The sequence below is a fragment of the Protomyctophum parallelum genome, assembly GCF_964188405.1.
Source record: "Protomyctophum parallelum genome assembly, chromosome: 1".
NCBI classification, from domain to species: domain Eukaryota; kingdom Metazoa; phylum Chordata; class Actinopteri; order Myctophiformes; family Myctophidae; genus Protomyctophum; species Protomyctophum parallelum.
The window spans coordinates 28400089-28420461 of NC_139697.1; the positions used below are offsets into that span (position 1 = coordinate 28400089).

General features: G+C 42.3%; 1 protein-coding gene across 4 annotated transcripts; it reads right to left on the bottom strand.

The window, feature by feature from the left end:
- Positions 1–1566: 1566 nt before the first annotated feature.
- On the bottom strand, positions 1567–19781 carry scamp3 (secretory carrier membrane protein 3). 4 transcript variants are annotated; one of them, XM_083768985.1, is made up of 10 exons: positions 19739–19781; positions 19181–19269; positions 18668–18748; positions 16405–16530; positions 15292–15412; positions 9123–9251; positions 8199–8358; positions 7699–7800; positions 6085–6202; positions 1567–3018 (listed from the first exon to the last, which is right to left on the bottom strand). In XM_083768985.1, exons 2-10 carry the CDS (start codon positions 19235–19237, stop codon positions 2878–2880), a joined length of 1035 nt encoding a protein of 344 aa, XP_083625111.1. In that variant the 5' UTR covers positions 19238–19269; positions 19739–19781; the 3' UTR covers positions 1567–2877. The 4 variants fall into 4 exon arrangements, with proteins under 4 accessions (XP_083625111.1, XP_083625108.1, XP_083625109.1 ...); XM_083768982.1 differs by having other exon boundaries at positions 15292–15415; XM_083768983.1 differs by having other exon boundaries at positions 15292–15415; positions 19640–19755.
- Between the last annotated feature and the right edge of the window lie 592 nt (positions 19782–20373).

Below are 20373 nucleotides of genomic sequence, written 5' to 3' on the forward strand. Positions count from 1 at the left end.
TACACGAATAACAAAGAATATGTAAGTAAAAACAACTGCAACAGCTGTCGTCTCACAATTTAGCTTGCAATTGCATTATTGCAACACATTTGGCTTTAAGCACATTTCCAAATACTCAAATAAGATTCAACAAGAGTGAGAGTCAAAGATATTTTAAGTAGGCTAAAGTTAGATTTAATTGTCAATGGCATTGGCTCTTATTTGCTAACTTGGATTGGACTTGGCCACAAACTAATGCAAGTTAACAGTTTGACCGCTGAAAACGATTTACCAGACTTTTAATCACCCCCCCTTCACTGCCGAGATTGTTATATTACCTTTAGAGCATACGCTGAATTATTTGGGCTTTTAATCCGCGAAAATCGAGCGAAAAAACCTCCCCCCGTTTGTTATGATAGATCGTACCACCCGCCATCTTGCTAGACCCGGGAGAAGCAGCACAGGACCCGCCTCCATGAGGCGTTGAACCCCATTCGTTTACATTGGCCTCAATTTCCCAGAAGCCCTAGCAGCCTACAGCATGTGACGATTTCCGGTTTCTCATCACAACGGATGCGTCTAATAACTATCTGCGCGGCGAAGAAGATTTTTCTTTTTTTTGTTTACATTACGGCGGATTAAACACATAAAACAAAAGTCGCGTATGTCCGATATGGCAGCGACAATAACCTGGAGTAATCCATTCAAAGCACGGAAACTGTTAACTAAATCTGAAGTCACAAAATCAAGTTGTCGCCATGATATCATGGATGCAATTTTCTTCAAGTGCATTGGGGGGCACCAGAGTACCTATATTTCTAATAAGACTTCACACAATTATGAGCGAACTGTATTTACAAATGCAAAATCATAGTAGGCCTAGTAGTAGTTCTTTCGATATTGGAAACAAGTCCTTGGGACTTGTTGTTGACCCTTAAACATAATTGTGTAGCTCTACTATGTTACAAACACGTTTGGGTTTACTCAAACTTGTGAGCACCCAGGACAGTTTCTAGGTTGCTTGATTCAGTATTTAGATATACATTTTATCTGGCATGTCCTCTTCCGATACAAAAAAATCTAACTCCAAACTCCATTTTAACAATGTTAAATCCGTTGAGCGCACACACACACACACACACACACACACACACACACACACACACACACACACACACACACACACACACGATAAGCATGACATCTTTTTTATTAAAACCAACAGTGAGTTTTAACAACAATCATAACAACCACAAACAAGCACCAACAGAACAATAACATCACAACCAAAACACAGTTCTCATTTTTTTTTAAATACAGTAGGACAGTTTGGCAATAAAGGTAAATATGCATTCTCATTTGGCATAATAACAAAACAATTGGGTTAGTTGTCACTGAAGCAACACAAGTAGTATTGGTAACAGATAGTTGAGCTATACTCACTCCGTACTGAATCAAATGATTTAAGTGGCATTGATTCCAGTTTTTTTTAAGCATGTGCAAGTCCTCACTCCCCTTTAGGAAATGACCCAGGCAAGACATGCTCCGAAGAAACACAATTGGCACACCGCTTGACTTGTGTATGTATGTATGTATGTATGTATGTGTGTGTGTGTGTGTGTGTGTGTGTGTGTGTGTGTGTGCGTGCACGTGTAACATAAATGCATTTAGCTATTGCTGCAGTATATTTGCTACAGTACATCTGCAGCGGATGCCATTAATACAGCACCCATGGGGCTGAGTGTCTTGCTCAGGGACACTTTTGACACTTAGGTAGGTGTGTGTGGGTGGGGGGACATTCCTAAATGCCCCCTCTACCCACTATGGCCGCGTGTGTGTGTGTATGTGCGCTCCGATACAGTATATATCTATATAGTACATACTGTATACAGTATATTGTATACTGTACATAGAGATATAGATACTTGATTTACCGTATGTAAAACAGAGCCTTTCCCTGCATTCATTCATTAACACTTTTAGTTTTACAATAGGTATCTTCATCACAAACAATAAAGTACATAACTCCTCCCGCACCTCTTTTCCATTCCATAATATATATTATATCAACAACACCCATGACTTGGTGCCTGCAGTTACAATTACCCAAGGTTAATTAAATAAGGTTAGGAAGCGAAGACCGTACGGTCGCTGGAAGGAAAGAAACATGCGCAATTGAGACCAAGGAAGCTGAACGCGGAAGTGTTGGCTGCATATAGCCCATTGCGCATGTTCCTTTCCTTCCAGGGTGCAACATGGAGTCCACCGTACGGTCTTCGCTTCCTAACCTTATTGAATTAACCTTGGAATTACCCAATGCCTACATGGCTGGCGTGGTCACACTGACCTGCACTGTACAACTGTCACACTTTTTTTTCAGCAAAAGGCCGATGCATTGCACACCTCAGAAGGCTAGCAACAGGTGCGTAAGGGCAATAGAGCATACATTAAAAAGGGTATCTTTGAAAAACAAAGAAAAGGTCCCCCGGACACACAATCCTCAGGACATTAATTTAGATTGTCTGTCCTTCATCAGGACAGACAATCCTGTCTGCCCTGATGAAGGTCTAAATCGACCGAAACGTCGGCCTAATAAAGAGCAAAACAAGTGTCTGACAGTGTGCGGGACCTTTTTTGTTTTTCAAAGATACCCTTTTCAACTCTCACACTTTAACATGAGCCCATCAATGTCCTACTACCCCCTTATCCTGCAGTGCAGATTCCCTTGAGCGCCAACATGCAGGAGCCATCATCTCCTCAAATTCAAATCATGAAGGGGAGAGAAATCAAATGGATCCCATCTCGGCGCGTGGGGGGAGGGGGGGCGCCGTGCTCCAACCGTCCAGCTCACCTTCCAACAACGCACCTGTTGCCGCCCCGCCTCCCGCCTCCCCCTCCCTATCGAGGAGGTCCAGTGAATGCCGCCTGCGCTGCGTTGGCGGACGCCTGCCGCACAGCCTGATTGGACATCACTCCGCTGGCGAACTCTGCCTGGGCTTTCGTGAAACTGGCGTCTGTCTGCCTGTACAGAGAATGGACCTGCAGGGGATGGTGGTGGGGTGGGGTGCAGAGAGAGAGGCGATACCTGATACACATAACCAATAACCAATTCATCATCACACCACACTCATTGTCAGGTCGCAAAGATGATACCCTAGAAAGCGATATGGAGGGCATTCTTGGGACCGCATATTATATGTTGACAGCTCTGTGGCCGGGGCTACTATAGGGGTAATTATCAGGATTGTCAGTCTCTTTTTCTTAACCCATTTTTCACCCCTGTGTCAATTATCTAATGTGATCCTGGGCTCAACACACCCTCCACCAACCTAGTCGCCATATATGGGGGACATGGGGAGAGCAACGGACTTGTACTAATGCTTCCTTCATGCCCGAGTGTCCAAGTTGCTCCTTTACACCTGACAGGGGAGTTTCCCTGGTTGGACGTAGCGCGTGGAAGGAACACGTTATTCCAACCAGTTCCTTTCCCTCCATCAGGCGCCCCGGCTGGCCAGGGGGAGGCAGTTTAGTGACCAGGATTACTGCATGTTTTTTGTGAGGGTACCTACCCTAGGGGACACGGGGAGAACATGAACACAGAAGGGCCCTTTCGCTAACCCGCCTCGGGTATGGGCACTGATGACGCGGAGGAGGAAGCACGCCGCCAGCACCCACAGTGTCCCGAGCGGGAATCAAACCCAGGACCTTCTAGCTGTGAGGCGACAGCACTGCCAACTGTGCCACCGTGCAGTTTTTGGTATGACCCGGCAGGGGATCGAACCCTGTCTGCCACTGTCTGGTTAAATTAAATTTAACATTATATTAAATAAGTGTTAATAACTGGTAATAACTTCATATTCTCATTGATATAGAATGTTAGTTTGTTCAATAACAGGAGTCTCCCCGTCTCTCCAGCTCTTTAGTAGAGATGTCCTGATACTGTATCGCTATCGGAAAAGTATCGGTATCGGCCGTTTTGGGTCATATCGGTATCTGTGAATATGCCAGTCTACAGTAAGCATAGATCCAACACAGGGATAAGGGGTCGACACTATAGAGCGTCACAGTCCCGCCCCTACCAGGGCCCAGGAAATGATTCCCCGTTCATTTTCCTCATAGACTTTTCAAAAAGTATTTATTTAAAGACCTTTTAAGCCTCGTACAAAGCTGGAGTTGTGAGAAATCATGAGAAATCATGTTTTTTAACTCAAATCTTTGCTACTGGGAGGTCCCTGGAATAACATATTTCAGATGGGGGTCGGCGGCCAATTTACATATAATCTTTGGGGTCCTTGACATGAAATATTAAGCACCACTCATGTAGAAACACAGGTATTTCAGAAAGACAATTAATTTCGACGTCAGGCCTAAATGGGTTAAAATGTATTTGTTTATTAAAGAGGTGGAGGGACCGTCCGGGACACTCTTACTGAACAAACACTCTGTGTCTATAGCAATGAGCACTATGGTAAACCTTTTAACAAGCCTCAACGACCTTATCCCTGTAAGGCCCGGATATATTTCTACTTGCAAAAAAGACATTTCAACCTTACTACTACTTGTACTACTAGGACTTTACAGAGGAAATTATGTAAAAAGAATTAAAACATGTTCTAGACATTCTAATGATCACAAATATATATATTACAGGCATTTTACATACATTTATCAGGGTTAAAAGTCATAGGTAAAAGAATTGTCCAGACATTTTGAAGTTGTGTGAATTTCAGCCTCTGTGGGGGGTATTTATATGCAAATATCATGACCAATGGCATTGCAATGAATATTAATGATGACGTTTAGGTGAAAAAAGAACAGAAAAAAACATATATGGCAATATATATATATTAAGTATAAATTGTTGTATATTTACAACGTTGGGTCTTGCAGGGTTAAAGGCGTATGCAAAGGCTCAAGTTAACTTACGTAACTTAGATAGCGTTTTATGTAGACATGGCACTCCATAGTGTATATAAGCACAATTTCATTATATAGATATTCCACTGTTAGGTTCTTATCTTACATAATTACATAATACGTATGATTCTTGATGAGTTTTTTATGTATTTGATGTATTACCATGTTTTGTTCTTGCTTACTGGATTAAGAGTGTCTGCTAAAGTGTCTTCTAATTTGTAACAAAAAGGTTTTTGTTTTAACCAAAAACTATCACTTACCCTGCCGTTAACAACCGGATCGCCCAGGACGAAGTTCACCATCCTTTAAATTAGTAACACCCATCGCCCAGGACGAAGTTCACCATCCTTTCAATTAGTAACACCCATCGCTCAGGACGAAGTTCACTATGCTTTCAATTAGTAACACCCATCGCCCAGGACGAAGTTCACTATGCTTTCAATTAGTAACACCCATCGCCCAGGACGAAGTTCACCATGCTTTCAATAAGTAACACCCATCGCCCAGGACGAAGTTCACTATGCTTTCAATTAGTAACACCCATCGCCCAGGACGAAGTTCACCATGCTTTCAATTAGTAACACCCATCGCCCAGGACGAAGATTGATCAAAAGACGGAGGTTATTGATATCAAAACCGATCGCATCGCTCCACAGGCTGGGAGCGCCTGTTGCGTAACATTCGATGTTGCGCAACAGTGGGACGTCATCGAAAATGTTCCCCCCTGTTTAGCCGACGAGACCGAAAATCTTAAAACGTTAATAACTTGCGATCTAAATCGTCCCGTCTAATTCTAAGGAAAGATCATGTGTTAGACGGCCTCCCGCTGTCCAGTCGCTAGTCGCGGTAGATTTAATCATACCTCCCGTTATTGTCGATCGCAGTTAACAAGTGTTTTCTAGCTGCTACAGCCACATCCGGGATAACATTCGGTCCTTCGGTAAAAGGGCTCCGCTGCTATAAATCGCTGGGCACATTTATTTAATGGATTAAATAACCCTGGGAAATGTAGGTGTTAACTAGGATAATACATTCAAATATATGTGTGTCTACGTTGCTTCCATGCTTCCAATATCCAGCATAATCCAAACCCATTCATTTATAGGCACAGAGATATTATAGATAAAAAGTCATTTGGCATTATACTCTGCAAGTACTGTACAGACGAGATATTCATCCGGAGTTTACCTTCTTAAGCATGGCGACCCCCATGGCGGTCTGGGCAGTGAAGCACACAGCGTTTAGCATCATTATCACACCAACGGGAACACTGGTCTTAAGAGCAGCCAGGCTGACTATCCACCCACTGAGGAGAAGAGAAAGTTACTGAGAGATGTAGGAGTTAAAGATGTTTTTTTTCCACCCTAAAACATCATCAGGTATTATTATAATATAAAGGAGGAAAAACTTTTTCCAAAAAGTGTACAGCATTTGTTAAAATCACGCCATCAACTTGAGTTAGAACAATTAGTTAAAAAAAAGACATATTATCGCTCTTGGTGCTGATTATGGCCCACACGTCGGCCACCCACCTGTGCAGTCTTAAAATAAAACTATAAATACATACAGATATGCAATGACAGTTGAGTTTGGAACAAAGTTTTGGCGGAGCCTGGTGGTGGCTGCTACTATAGCACACACAGCCTCACACCCAGTGTTGTTTTTTGGCAGCAAATTTTGAGTTTAGTTTTAGTCATGGTCTCTTGAATAGTTTATTTAGTTTTAGTCACCTGGAGTGTCTTAGTGTTAGTCTAGTTTTAGTCGACTAAATATCACAAGATTTTAGTCGACTAAATCTACAGTTGATTTAGTAGACTAAAATTTATTTTGGGGGCCTTGATGCCGTCGTAATGACTGATTTTACACTTAATAGCCAATCTACAAGCTCACAACGCATTGTGAGCTTGTAGATCTGCCATTTTCAGCATGCAACCAAGTTTAAAATTACTTCTACTGGATTTCTTGTCCACTAGTCCCCTCCTAACATGTTAGTCTAGTTTATATTTGTTGACGAAATTGTCAGTATACAGTATCTAGTCTTAGTTTTAGTCATCATAGCTTAGTTTGCATTTTGTTTGTCAGTGGAAAAAAAAGTTAGTCGACGAAAAAAAAAGGTCTTAGCTTTAGTCGACAAAATCAACACCGCACACACCATATAGGGACACATACACACCACCGTGTGTTTTTATGGCTACTGAAAAAACTTGACAATTGACAAAAAAAAGAGGCCGAAATCTCTCTCCCTTACACAAAGGGGAGAGTGTATTGAGCAAAGACACAGTACGTTTCTGTCTCAGCACACACACACACACACACAGGGATGTGCAATGAGATTACGAATGGCATTTGCTCAGCATGTTTTATGTTATACTTGCACAGCTGGTTTTCAACAGAGGTTAAAGTAACTCATTCACACAAACGTGTTTACATGAGTGCTGCTACCATAATATGACCAGCTAAGATGTTTTATTTATTTCTACCGGGTATTTATAGAAGTTTCAAGGCATCATATTGCATTCCTTGGTATAGCACCACACCACAGATGAGTTTGTTTGACACATTTTTACTTAACCCTTTCTGGCGGGAACCCTTTTTGGTGTTTTAAACATTGTGTTATACTTTAGCTATTGAAAAAAAGCAGATCTACAAGCTCAGAGCACTCAGTGCATACATGGTATTCATACATGTATACCATGTATGAAAAGAAACACAGAGAAACATCTTTAGTAAGCAGACCAATCTTGGTCACGATGAATTCAATTTGTTAAGAGTATAATGCGACAATTACACTTGTGTTGTTACCTGAAACCCCATCCTGGAATTCCGATGGTCATGATGACATACGTGATCACTTGGGCAAAGAACACAAAGAAGAAAGCGAAGAAGTTGAAAGAGCTGTCACTCCTGGGAAAAGAGAAAATGAAAGAGATTTCTTTCTTTAAATTAATCAAATTAAATACCCACAGGCTACCATTCTTACATAGCACTACAACCATGTTTAGACCCAAATCATCTATTTGGTAGCTAGTAAATGGTAAATGGTGCATTTATATAGCGCCTTTATCCAAGGCGCTTTACATAGATTGTGCATTACATTCACCCATTCACACGCACACACCGATGGCGGAGGAAACCATGCAAGGCACCAACATGCACATCAGGAGCAATTAGGGGTTCAGTGTCTTGCTCAAGGACACTTTGACACCAACTCTGGGGGGAGCCCGGGTTCAAACTGGCAACCTTGCGGTTACCATCCGGCCACTCTACCCCTGAGCCACCACCGCCTAGTAATGGTTACGCACCTAAAAGCTTTGTACACAGGCCTGTACCAACAGACGAAAGAACAAGGAGTGAATAGCAGGGCCCACAGGATAGCTAGGCCCAGTCCCACACCTCCAGATGGGTCCACGCAAAACATAGACAAAGACGAGATCAGGTTGAAGAGCAGAGTACATGCACCAACTGGAGGACAGGAAAGAGGAAGAAAAGAACGAGAAACAAGACAAGCGTAACAAGAGTTAAATTACATAAATTTTGTTATGTCACCAACTATCTAAGTATTTACCTGAACTGAAGGAGAGAAAACATGCAATGATGCATTTTTTGAAAATTCAAATGATATTTCATTTATAATTTGAATTGTGTCATTGAATGAGCACATCTGTAGATTAAATGTAAATGCTATTGCATTTTAGATTTATTTTTGTCACAAGAAATGCGTCAATGACCTGAAAATGAAAAAGCATTCTCTTATTTCAATTGACTTTTCGTATTTTCCATTTCATTTGAATTTTGGCAGCTTTATGCTTCCATAGTCATTATTGATCTAGATTATATACTCTTTACTTTTTCTTAACTTATACCCTGTTACTTTTGATTGTTTCATATTATAACACTAAAACATTCCAGGTGATTAAAATGTGACTAAGACTAAATTAAAACTATTCAAGAGACTACTTTTTATTGTACTGTACTGCATGTGATTTGTACTGTTTTATGTGTATAGAGCGTCGCAGTTTTCATGACGATGCCAGGCCCAGGAAATAATTCCCAATGCATTTTCCCCGTAGACATTTCAAAAAGTATTTATTTAAAGACCTTTTAAGCGCCGTACTCGTGACAAAGCATGACAACACAATATTTTGGAGCGACTGTGACGCTCTATTGTACTGTGACATCTCCCTGGTTCTGAAATAAAGCATTGATTGATATACTGTGGAACTCACACATCCAGAAGTAGTACATGATGGTGACAGTGCGCTGGAAGTTCTGGTTGATGTCTATAGTTATGTCCTGGTAAAAGCACGGTCCCACCGGGCAAAACGAAGGCAGCGGGGGCCAATTATTCTGACGAGCTAAAAGAAAAGAGGGGGATTACACAGAAGAATTCTGATGAATGCATTTACACGCTCAAATTGAAAGTTTAATATGTTGAGAAAAACAATTTGAATTGCTCAATTATATTAGCAGTGCTGCAGAGAAACAGATTTATGTAGCATCAGGCTAATCGGCCAGCATTCCAGCTGGCAGGGTGATTATTGTGTAGTATACTTTATTCCATGTACAGTATACTTTATGTACAGTACACGCATATATCTAGTTTGCCTCCGAACATAGACATGGTAACGCCCCGCCTGCCTTTGATCGGCCTACCGACACTGCTTGTCTTGACTGTCCTCCAAGATGCGAGGTTTAGTTACTCCGTGGTGGGAAATAATACAAGAGAATGACAGAGAAATAGACCTTTTTCAAATACACATACAAATACACAATAATCAACACACAATAATCAACACAAACACTTTATTTATTTAGAATTGTGTACATGTTCAATCAATTATTCAATCAAAGCAAACAGCATAAACAATATTAGTTTTCCTCTTCTACAAAAATAAAAACGGAGTTATTTTCCCACCACCACGGAGTAACCTCGCATCAGACTATCATAGCATAGTGGAGGACAGTCAAGACGGGCAGTGTCGGTAGGCCAATCAGAGGCAGGCGGGGCGTTACCATGTCTATGCTCGGACGCAAACTAGATATACGATTATACGCACAGTACACAGTAATCAACAGTAATGTCAATGCTGGACAGCACAGCTAAATCTAGCATACCAATAATGGCCCTCAAGTACAGTAAGGGCTCGATCACACCAAAGTTTAATTCTACCTATGAGGTTGGATTCTGCCAATGCTTTTCAATGGGAATGGCTTGGTTTGATGGTCTTGTGCATCTTTCTGTGTGTCGCACACACCTTGAGTTTATGCAGGCCTACGCCATGTCTATTTGGAGCAAATAAATGCTCAGGATGCTGCTCCCCTTGTCGAACTGGTTCTGCATCACTCTAAAATATAATCTGAAGTTCTGAACCGTCCCATCATCAAAGCAAGTCACCAGTAATCCCCTTCTTGTTTTCCATTTCGGACAGTCTTACTCTTTTCTCTTTTATTTGTTGCTGTTGCATCTCCCTGCACGTCCATTAGAGACACTAACACCTGAGATATAGTTTGATAAAAGAAGAAGCAAACAGCCATGTCGGAAAAGGCTCTGCATGATTATCAACCAGAGAATATTACAGTTCCTCACACAAAAGAACATCCTGACAGCAAATCAACAAAACTATTGTACAACAGACCACATGTTCACTCAACACACTAATCGACAACAAATAAAGGAAAAAAACTAAAGTAAAATATTCTCCTGTTTTGTAGACAAAAAAGCATTTAACTCAATTTGGCACGAGGGTCTACTGTACAAACTGCTAGAAAGCGGAATTGGGGGGGGGGAAACCTACGGCATCATAACATCTATATTCACAACACAACACAACAGCACTGTTAGGATTGGGAAAAACACAGTTCTTTCACCAAAGCAGAGGAGCTAGACAGGGATGCAGCCCAACAGTCTTTAACAAATACATCAATGAATGTTGAATGCCTACTGTTGCAGATGTCCTGGTGTTACCGTCCACTACCAAAGAAGGATTACAACAGCACCTTGACCTCCTGCACACATTTACCCTAACCAAGTATTGTTACATATTATGCTAATTACTCAAATTGCTCAACGTGCAACTTTTAGCAACCAAGCTTAATCTCCTTTTTTAAGCCTATAGATTGCATTTGAATCATACAAGTTTATACTAATCACCATTTCTGGGATCATGAACATTCCAGTAGACTGAAGACAGGAGTGACTGCAAAAAAAATGCTGCCATTTGTTTCAAAAAAGCTTTATACCCTGTATGACATGTATATAATGATGCAATGTGACAGCGCCTCCGTTAACAAAATGCTGTACCTCCTCCAACTGTGCTTTCTCCATTTTCAACAGTTTTTATTGTATTTTGACACTTGCTTTGGCAATGTAAACATATGTTTTCTCATGCCAATAAAGCTCCTTTGAATTCAAAATGAATTGATAAAGATAGTAGTACAGCCACCTAATAAAGTTGGATAAAGTCGCAAAGTAACCAGGCTACAGACAAAGCGTTTGCTAGTCTGCAGGCTACCGGGAACGATGGTTGTCTGGTAGACAAAGCGTTTGCTAGTCTGCGGGCTACAGGGAACGATGGTTGTCTGGTAGACACAGCGTTTGCTAGTCTGCGGGCTACAGGGAACGATGGTTGTCTCGTAGACACAGCGTTTGCTAGTCTGCGGGCTACAGGGAACGATGGTTGTCTGGTAGACACAGCGTTTGCTAGTCTGCGGGCTACCGGGAACGATGGTTGTCTGGTAGACACAGCGTTTGCTAGTCTGCGGGCTACAGGGAACGATGGTTGTCTGGTAGACAAAGCGTTTGCTAGTCTGCGGGCTACAGGGAACGATGGTTGTCTGGTAGACAAAGCGTTTGCTAGTCTGCGGGCTACAGGGAACGATGGTTGTCTGGTAGACAAAGCGTTTGCTAGTCTGCGGGCTACCGGGAACGATGGTTGTCTGGTAGACAAAGCGTTTGCTAGTCTGCGGGCTACAGGGAACGATGGTTGTCTGGTAGACACAGCGTTTGCTAGTCTGCGGGCTACAGGGAACGATGGTTGTCTGGTAGACAAAGCGTTTGCTAGTCTGCGGGCTACAGGGAGCGATGGTTGTCTGGTAGACACAGCGTTTGCTAGTCTGCGGGCTACAGGGAGCGATGGTTGTCTGGTAGACAAAGCATTTGCTAGTCTGCGGGCTACAGGGAACGATGGTTGTCTGGTAGACAAAGCATTTGCTAGTCTGCGGGCTACAGGGAGCGATGGTTGTCTGGTAGACAAAGCATTTGCTAGTCTGCGGGCTACAGGGAGCGATGGTTGTCTGGTAACGTCAAGACAGAAGGCGGTGCAGGATATGGGGAGGGTCCAGAAATGAGTGAAAGTTGCATCACTGGCCATCACCCCAGCCATAGCCTGTTCAAGCCACTGCTGTGCCCACGGCCGAGGAAACGTTACATGAGCATAAAGAGCAGCACCACCAGACTCTTGAACAGTTTCTACTTGCTTACTACTTATTTATTTTATATGCATACACATATTGTATCATGTAGATTTGTCATGTACTATGCACTTTGTTTTGTTCTCTCTTTTAACTGCAATGATGCACAACCAAGAATTTCACCCATGTTACTTGTAATGTGAAAGATTGATTCTGATTGGGGCAGAAGGTGCTGGAAGCTACTCTGTTTTTTTTTATGTGCTGGCTACAAAAGAAAAACAGTCAGCCGCGCACAACCTGATGGAGCTTAGCAGCTGGCAACCATAGCTTGGTGTGACCGCGCCCTAATGCCCTCTTTACTGGACTTCTGAAAATGACTGCTGGAAGAATCCAGCTCATTAAAAATGCTGCAGTCAGAATACTCACTGGGATGAGAAAAAGATGAAAACATTGGCTCCTTCAGGGGTTGACACTAAGGTCTCAGAGGCACTTGCCCGTCGGGGCAATTACAGATCATGTTCAATTGGCCCAAAGGTCATGCCCACTTGCCCGAAAAAATAATCGTCCTTTATAAAATCATAGGTAAAGATTTAAATACTTTCTGGGACTGTGAGATAATAAAAGAATATATATATTTTGTGTATGCCAAATACCTACATAGCTATGAATATGACTATGACTTTTCTTTTTAAGTGTAGTAACATAGTAGTTTATTTTACATTCCACAGACCAGAAGACAGACGTTCAGGTGTTTAGACACATCTCATGTTATGTTTATAGACTGTTCTCTTGCGTCTCATCAAAAACAAGCACTTGCCCCGGCCGGGCAACCTGAAAGCAAACTCCACCTGCCCGAAAGTTTTATTTACCTGCCAGGGGCAGGTGGGCAACCCTTAGTGTCAACGCCTGTTATAAAATACAGAATTGCAAAAGTACTAATAAACAATATGCAAGGCTCTTAATGGTATAGTCCTGAATACAGCTCTGACCTGTTCACTACCTATAAACCAAATCAGAACTCTCAGATCAGACACTGGTCTCCTAAACCTTCTTATTCTGCTGTATATTTAAAGTAGTCCTTATTTCTGTTTGTGCATGTGTGTGTTCTGTTTGTGTTTGTGCATGTGTGCGTTTGTGTATGTGTGTGTTCTGTTTGTGCATGTGTGTGTTCTGTTTGTGCATGTGTGTGTTCTGTTTGTGCATGTGTATGTGTGTGGTTGTGTATGTGTGCGTTTGTGCATGTGTGTGTTCTGTTTGGGCATGTGTGTGTTTGTGTATGTGTGTGGTTGTGTATGTGTGGGTTTGTGCATGTGTGTGTTCTGTTTGTGCATGTGTGTGTTCTGTTTGTGCATGTGTGTTAGAGAGTTGAGAGTGAGTGACATGGGTGGGGTCGGTGTCAAATGCACGCTGTATCATGTGAATGTGTGTAATCATGGGTTATTTTTTAATGCTTTATTCTTTGCATGCAAGGGGGGGGGGTTGCTGTACTATACTGTATATACACTCGCACAGAGACATGGGACAGTTAACAGTCTTAAGTGTCTTACAGTACGTTTTAACAGCGGGCGAGCATCGGCCGACACATCGCCCGAAAAGGTGAATTATTTTTATCTTTTTGACCATCGCCTGTTAGCCAGTAGGGTCCCATAAACAAATAATGCACTTCCATAAATGTAATCTGTCCGTCGCCCGCTGTTAAAACGTACTGTTAGTAAGTAGTATGGTGTTGAGTCACACAAGCCAAAAGAACAGCTTCAATGCTCCCCAGCATCTGTCATAGGAACCCTACTAGAGAGGGAATACAATTATCCCTTCACTAAATCCCACCCCAAAAAGCCCAATGCCAATCCAAATTGTTTAGCAACGGTTGCTATGCAGGTCAAGCTTTCTTCTCTGATAACATGCCTAATGGACTAGGATGGGTTGGGGAGGGACTTAGTGAAGGGCTAATTCTAACAAGATATTCTCCCATTTGGTATCTTGATTATGCTGTTGGAGAGCACCAACAGTCCAAAATCAAGCTCGACCGAGATCTGGTGTGGTGACTGCGATGACCATAAATAATCATTTTCAGACTAATCAAACAATTCAGTGGCATCGTGTGCCCCGTGGATGGGAGCATTGTCGTAGAAGAGACCACTCCCATCAGGATAGAAGTGGTCCATTATAGGAAAAGTTTAACACTCAGAATAAATAAATGCAGTGATCCTTCCCTCTACGGGGGCAAGTGGCCCAAACCATGCCATGGTCACTGAATGTGCACGTTCGACCACAGTTCTCAGCCCTACTTACCGATGTCTTTCCCAGAGGCCTATGTGTAAATGTAGGTGTCACTTTAGTCACTGTTCCTAATCCAACAGTAGCCAATTTAACAGTCTTAGTACATCTATGACCCAATAATGTTCATATTATTTCATATTCACTTTGATATTATCCTCTTGCCATCACAATCCATATTCAAGGGCAAATGGGACGGTGTTAATTGCTTCTTTGTATCAAGCAGTCTGAGCTGTATAAAAACTGATGCATTTGTTTATCCAGTTGTTATTTCAGTTACCGGTATTACGGTTTTCCCTTTAATTTGTCTCCCATCTGTGTGTGTCTACCTATCTAATATCTATCTACCATCTATCTATCAAAATTATTATGCATGCTGAATGTGCTTTGTATGAAATGTGCTATACATAAAATGGACTTCATATGACGAGTATAAACAAGGCTTCCTTACACGTTTATCAATCATTGTACTTTTGTTTTGTTTAAAAAAGTTGGAAAGGACTTGCTGAGTGTCTAGCAGGACTGTTTCATGACTGCTGATGGACGGGTAGCATCCTGATAGAATCACCAGGCTATTATTTGCCTAAACAAACACCTGACTTTATTACACCGTCTTTACATTCTAACTGAACAAAAGCATTTATGAACATAGATTTGCAGAGCCTTCAGAGTTCAGACCTCCCCGCCCACCACCCAGTGTGTTCCTACCGGCTCCAGGTCCCAGGCTGTGGGACTCCAGCTCTCTCTCTCTCCTCTCCAGCTCGCGTGCTTTCTTCTCAAGCTCCTCCTGCTTTTTCAGAAGCTCTGCCGTAGTGGCGCTCACCGCAGTCTGCTACAGGAAGGAACACACAGTCAGGGACAGACCTCTCCTCAGACGTCAAAATCTTTGAATATGCATTTGGTGGGCAACTTTGGGCTGTTTTCGAACCTAAATTCCATCATTCTATTGTGAGGAGGACATGGGAAAGTCAAGACTCTCCACCAGACTATTTTTTTTTTAATAATAAAATGTGAGCACCTGCTCTGCCTCCTTCTAGTATGAATCCTGACTGATCTGACCTAAATCCATCCTTCAATATGAGCATGTAAGCATGATTGCTCCTAATGTATGCCCAGTTAATTGTATTTAGACTGCATTGTACTACACGACATGCTTAATTACCAAGAGGTCTTCATCACAGTTAAGTGTGTTATGTAGAGCACAGCATTTCATCACACTGTAAAAGCAAGAGGAACCAAAATGGAACCAAAACTCTGAGTTAGATTGACGCTGAGGATTTCACAGAGGAGAGCACAACCTCTCCTCCATGCACTGTCGTGCAGTGTTGATTTTGTCGACTAAAACTAAGACGAAAAATGTTCGTTGACTACCTTTTTTCACTGTCGAAAACTACATGGAAACCAAATGAAAACTAAGCTATGATGCCTGAAACTAATACTAAATATGCTGATAATTTCGTAGACAAATAAAAACTAGATGTTAGGAAGGGACTAGTGGACAAGAGATCCAGAATAAGTCATTTTACACTTGGTTGTATGCTGAAAATAGTAGATCTACAAGCTCACAACGCGTCGCAGCGCAACACGTTGCAAGTGTAAAAACAGTCATTACGACGGCATCAAGGCCCGCCAAAATGCATTTTAGTCAACTAAGTCAACTAGACTAACACAAAGACATCCCAGGTGACTGAAACGTGACTAAATCTAAATGGAAGCTATTCAAGAGACTATGACTAAAACAAAAATTTGCTGCCAAAAACCAACACTGCTGTCACGTGGTGCAGCAGGGTCTGAGGGTCTCGCTACAGAGACGCTACACACCTGAGCTCCCTGGCTGGTGTATGAGCCATAGTTGCGCGGCTCTGTGGGAGTGGTGGCCTTGCTGGGGGGTGTCTGTGCAGGAACAGGCCCAGCAGAGGGCGATGTGGCTTCATACGGCGGCGGAGGCTGAAGAAGAAATGTTCAAAACAACAACAATGGTCAGTCACACATGAAGTCATGCATTACACAACCAGTGGTGTCATGCCCATAGAATGCAGTGCCACGCCGTAGAACCAGTACGTTTTTGACGTGCACGTGCAGGGACGGAACGGTGCACCATACACTGTACCCAAAAAAAAAGAAATTGCAAAGATCCTTTGGTCAATTAATTGCTAGCCTACTTGCATTACAGGTTTCTAGCTGGCAGTGAGTGTCCTGTCCTCCGGCCGACAGCTCCTCCCAGATTTACACAGTCCGTGTGAAGTACGAGTACCCAAAATCAAATCATTAGCATTTGTTTACCATGACCGTCCGGAAGCATGAGGTCAGTCCGCTGCCCCCACAGGTTGGCAGAGGAAGTGTAGCGCCCAGGATTACATTAGATAATTGACACTGGGTGGAAAAAATGGGTTGCAAAATCGTGGGATAAAAACACATGAACGTCCTCATACAACTGCATAAAGGCAACACAGTTGAGTAGGTTTACTCCATTACTCATTCTGGTGTTCTAAAGAATGCCTCGTCCTCGACCGAGTAAAGAAAAAAGATTCCTTCCAAAGCAAACTTTTTAGTTCTGCTACCGCTGCAGCCGCGCCTCCTCCTACACCTCCTGTAGCAGACGCAGTGACAGTGGATGACCAACTAGGCGAGCTGCCTGAAGTAAGTAAACAGTAACATGCTGTGCAAAGTCAGTGTGCACAGTGGCGTGCACAGATAGACACTAGGGGGTGCTAGAGCACCACCTGCCCTTGCCCTCTGGACATCAATGTACCCCTTTGTACAGTATGTGGAACATGGTGACATTGATCAATTCTTGATTAAAAAAAAAGGCTTCCAATATATTATTTATGCCCCAAAATCTATCAATCTCACACTATTAAGGCAACCGGCCAGTTCCACATGCTGCACAAGGTGCACTTTTTTCACTTGAGCTCCTGCCCCTCTAAATGTTTCCATCAGCAGGAAATAATCGTGTTTTAATAGAAAATGTGATTATTAACCTTTTCTTGACAGAAATGCAAACATATTTGTATGTTATTGCTACACTTGCTACTTAATAATAGTCTATAATAGCCTATGCAGCTTTTCTTCACCTAAACAAAATGGCTAAAAAGCATGGCATGGAAGGAGTGGCATTTGCATTTCTTTCACCATAGTACAATATAAAAAGTACAATTATAATAACTCTTCGTCTCTGGTGAGATGGCACTGTCGACTGTTCTGTGCGCATGCACACATGTAGGCGCGTGTGCACGACTGCACGTGACGTCATTAAAACGCAGTGGTACAAAAAAAACACCATTACAACACTGATTACTTATTTTATTTGAAATTCTGTGCAGGTGATTCTTTTTCCAAGTGTTGGAGTTTGGAAGCACTCGTCAAAGTCACTGAACGGCCCTGCGTACCACCTGTTTCGAATTTGCACATAATGAAGGAGTCAGCAGCGCAACACGTTAATTAAAACGAGTGCTTCCAAACTCCCAACACTTAGAAAAAGAATCACCTGCACAGAATTTCTTGACAGAAAGTAGCTCATAGGCATAACATGTCTACGGTGGATTTTTATGAAACAAAAGCTTGGCAGATTGAAAGAGGATAATTCAAGCTTGGCCTAGAGCTGCAATGTTGGTGAGTTTAACGTCGTTTAATACAAGCAGATCGCAAACTCAAATTGGATGAATGGGGAGTCAATGGAGGGTATTGCAACTCTAGATTCATCCCATTGTAAAAGAATCTAGAGTTGCAATGAAATTGCGGCTACAACTGCCCAATGCCCATCCCCTCTGGGAACAGTGCGGTCCACCACCACAGAAAATATTTGAAACTAAAGCATTTATTCTGTGCACAGAATAATGGCTATATTAAATACAAAGTCAACGTTCGTTGGGCCTAATCTCTAATGCACTGTTCTCAATAGATGATCTAATCAATGCAGTCCATTGAAAAGCAAAAAACTGCGCCCGGGACAACAAACAGTCACAGACAGTGTGAGATTGTCCAGTGCAGTGGTGTAGGCTAAAGGCTACTGTCTGTCTGGCAACTATAAAGCAGCACAAAGCCAAGATCTCAGCGGTAATAATAACAAATCTTTAATTCTCACCCCCGTTTTATTGTCAAACGGGTTGTAAAGGTCCAGTGTAGCATATCCCGTGTTACTGCTGTGCTGCGTCACAGAAGGGTCCTGGCAGAGAGATAGAACCGCATAAAATAAAGGGTTATAAATAACACTAAACGTTAAGACAGACAATAGAAACAAATCAAGGATTTATGTTATGCCAGTTCAGAAAGATGCTGGACTTGGCTGACAAGTGAACAGGTTAGATTCTTCTTGAGTAAATTCATAATAAAAAGGACAAGTACAGTACAAGAGTTGAAGTGTGAGTAGTAGATTAGACTAGTGGCCTCCACATGTCACATGAGTAACGGCGTGCCTGCAATCCAGTCAATCAATCTGAATCCAGTAATGGGGGAAAATGCCACACATACCAACATCAAAGCCGCTCTCTCTCAGTCTCTCTTATCATCAAACAAACACAGACCTTAATATAACAACATTATCTAATCTACTGCAACACCAACAATGTTAAATACACCATTATTATTGATTGATCACCTGGAATGGATTGTGGTCTTCGCCGACAGGCTCCGGGAAACTTGTGTATTTTGACATCTCGGCGATGATAATAAGGGAGGGACAGTCCTCTGTTGTTGGTTGAAGAAGAAAACAGAAAATAAACACGGTAATGTTAATGTCAGCCAGGGGCTGAGGAGGTAAATGCCAGCAGCCAGACCTAATAATCCCGTATTGAATTTATCCCGTCGTTGTTGACTTTCCCAAAAGCATAAACCGTTAACTATAACGTCGTTAGACCCCGTGGCTTCTCTACTGTTATGCATTGATTTCCCCCATCCCATCCCACCCCATGCAAAATGCTGGCTCATAATAAAAAAACGCAACAACACTAGCAAGTAGCAACAACAACCACCGAGCATCCACCACCAACAAAGACAATTTAAAAAAAAAAAAATCGTATTAATTGTACTCAAGATAGATATATAACTCCACACTGGCCTCGTTAATTTGTTCTATTTCCCAGTCAAGCATGCATCGTCAGAATCTTTTGTTTTGTTATGTACACACAGTCAGTCTTGTTATGTACACAGTACCAACCAAAGGGAGTAGCTCGGAGCTCCGCTACCGCTAGTCCACAAAGTAGTAGAATCCAACCAGGAAGTAAAGTACGCCGTAAAGTCTAGGATCCCATAGCCCGGGGAAGTCGGTCGCGCTGTGATTGGTTAGTTGTCATTAGTCTGAGAAGAGTAATCTAGTAAAAGAGTGGCGACACTAGCGTTGACTCCCATTGGAACAATGGAATGCGGAAGTGCTCATTCTAACTCAATGGGATAGTTCCAGGAGCAATGTTTGGAACTATAGCCCATAGGCACCCGCTTTGCGGCGAGTCTCTACTTTTCTACTCTACACTGAGAATCAGCATGGACACACTTGAGCCGACAGCCGCGGACAGAAGAAGCTGTGTTTTACGTCATTTCCGAGTTTTTAGACAGCTGGTGGATGGAAAAGAAGCTCCACGACTGCCGCGGAGGAGAGCGTTTCCTTTCCGGGAATCTGTAATAGGACAGTAATACAGTAGTAATAGCCTACACAAGCCAGGCCTGGATATTATACTGTAGGCCTAGGCCTACATAATAGCACACTAATGTGAAACAACAGATAAAATACAATAACATTAGCCTTAGTAGCCTAGCCTAGAACAATCTAAATTGTGATTATGCTAATATTGATTT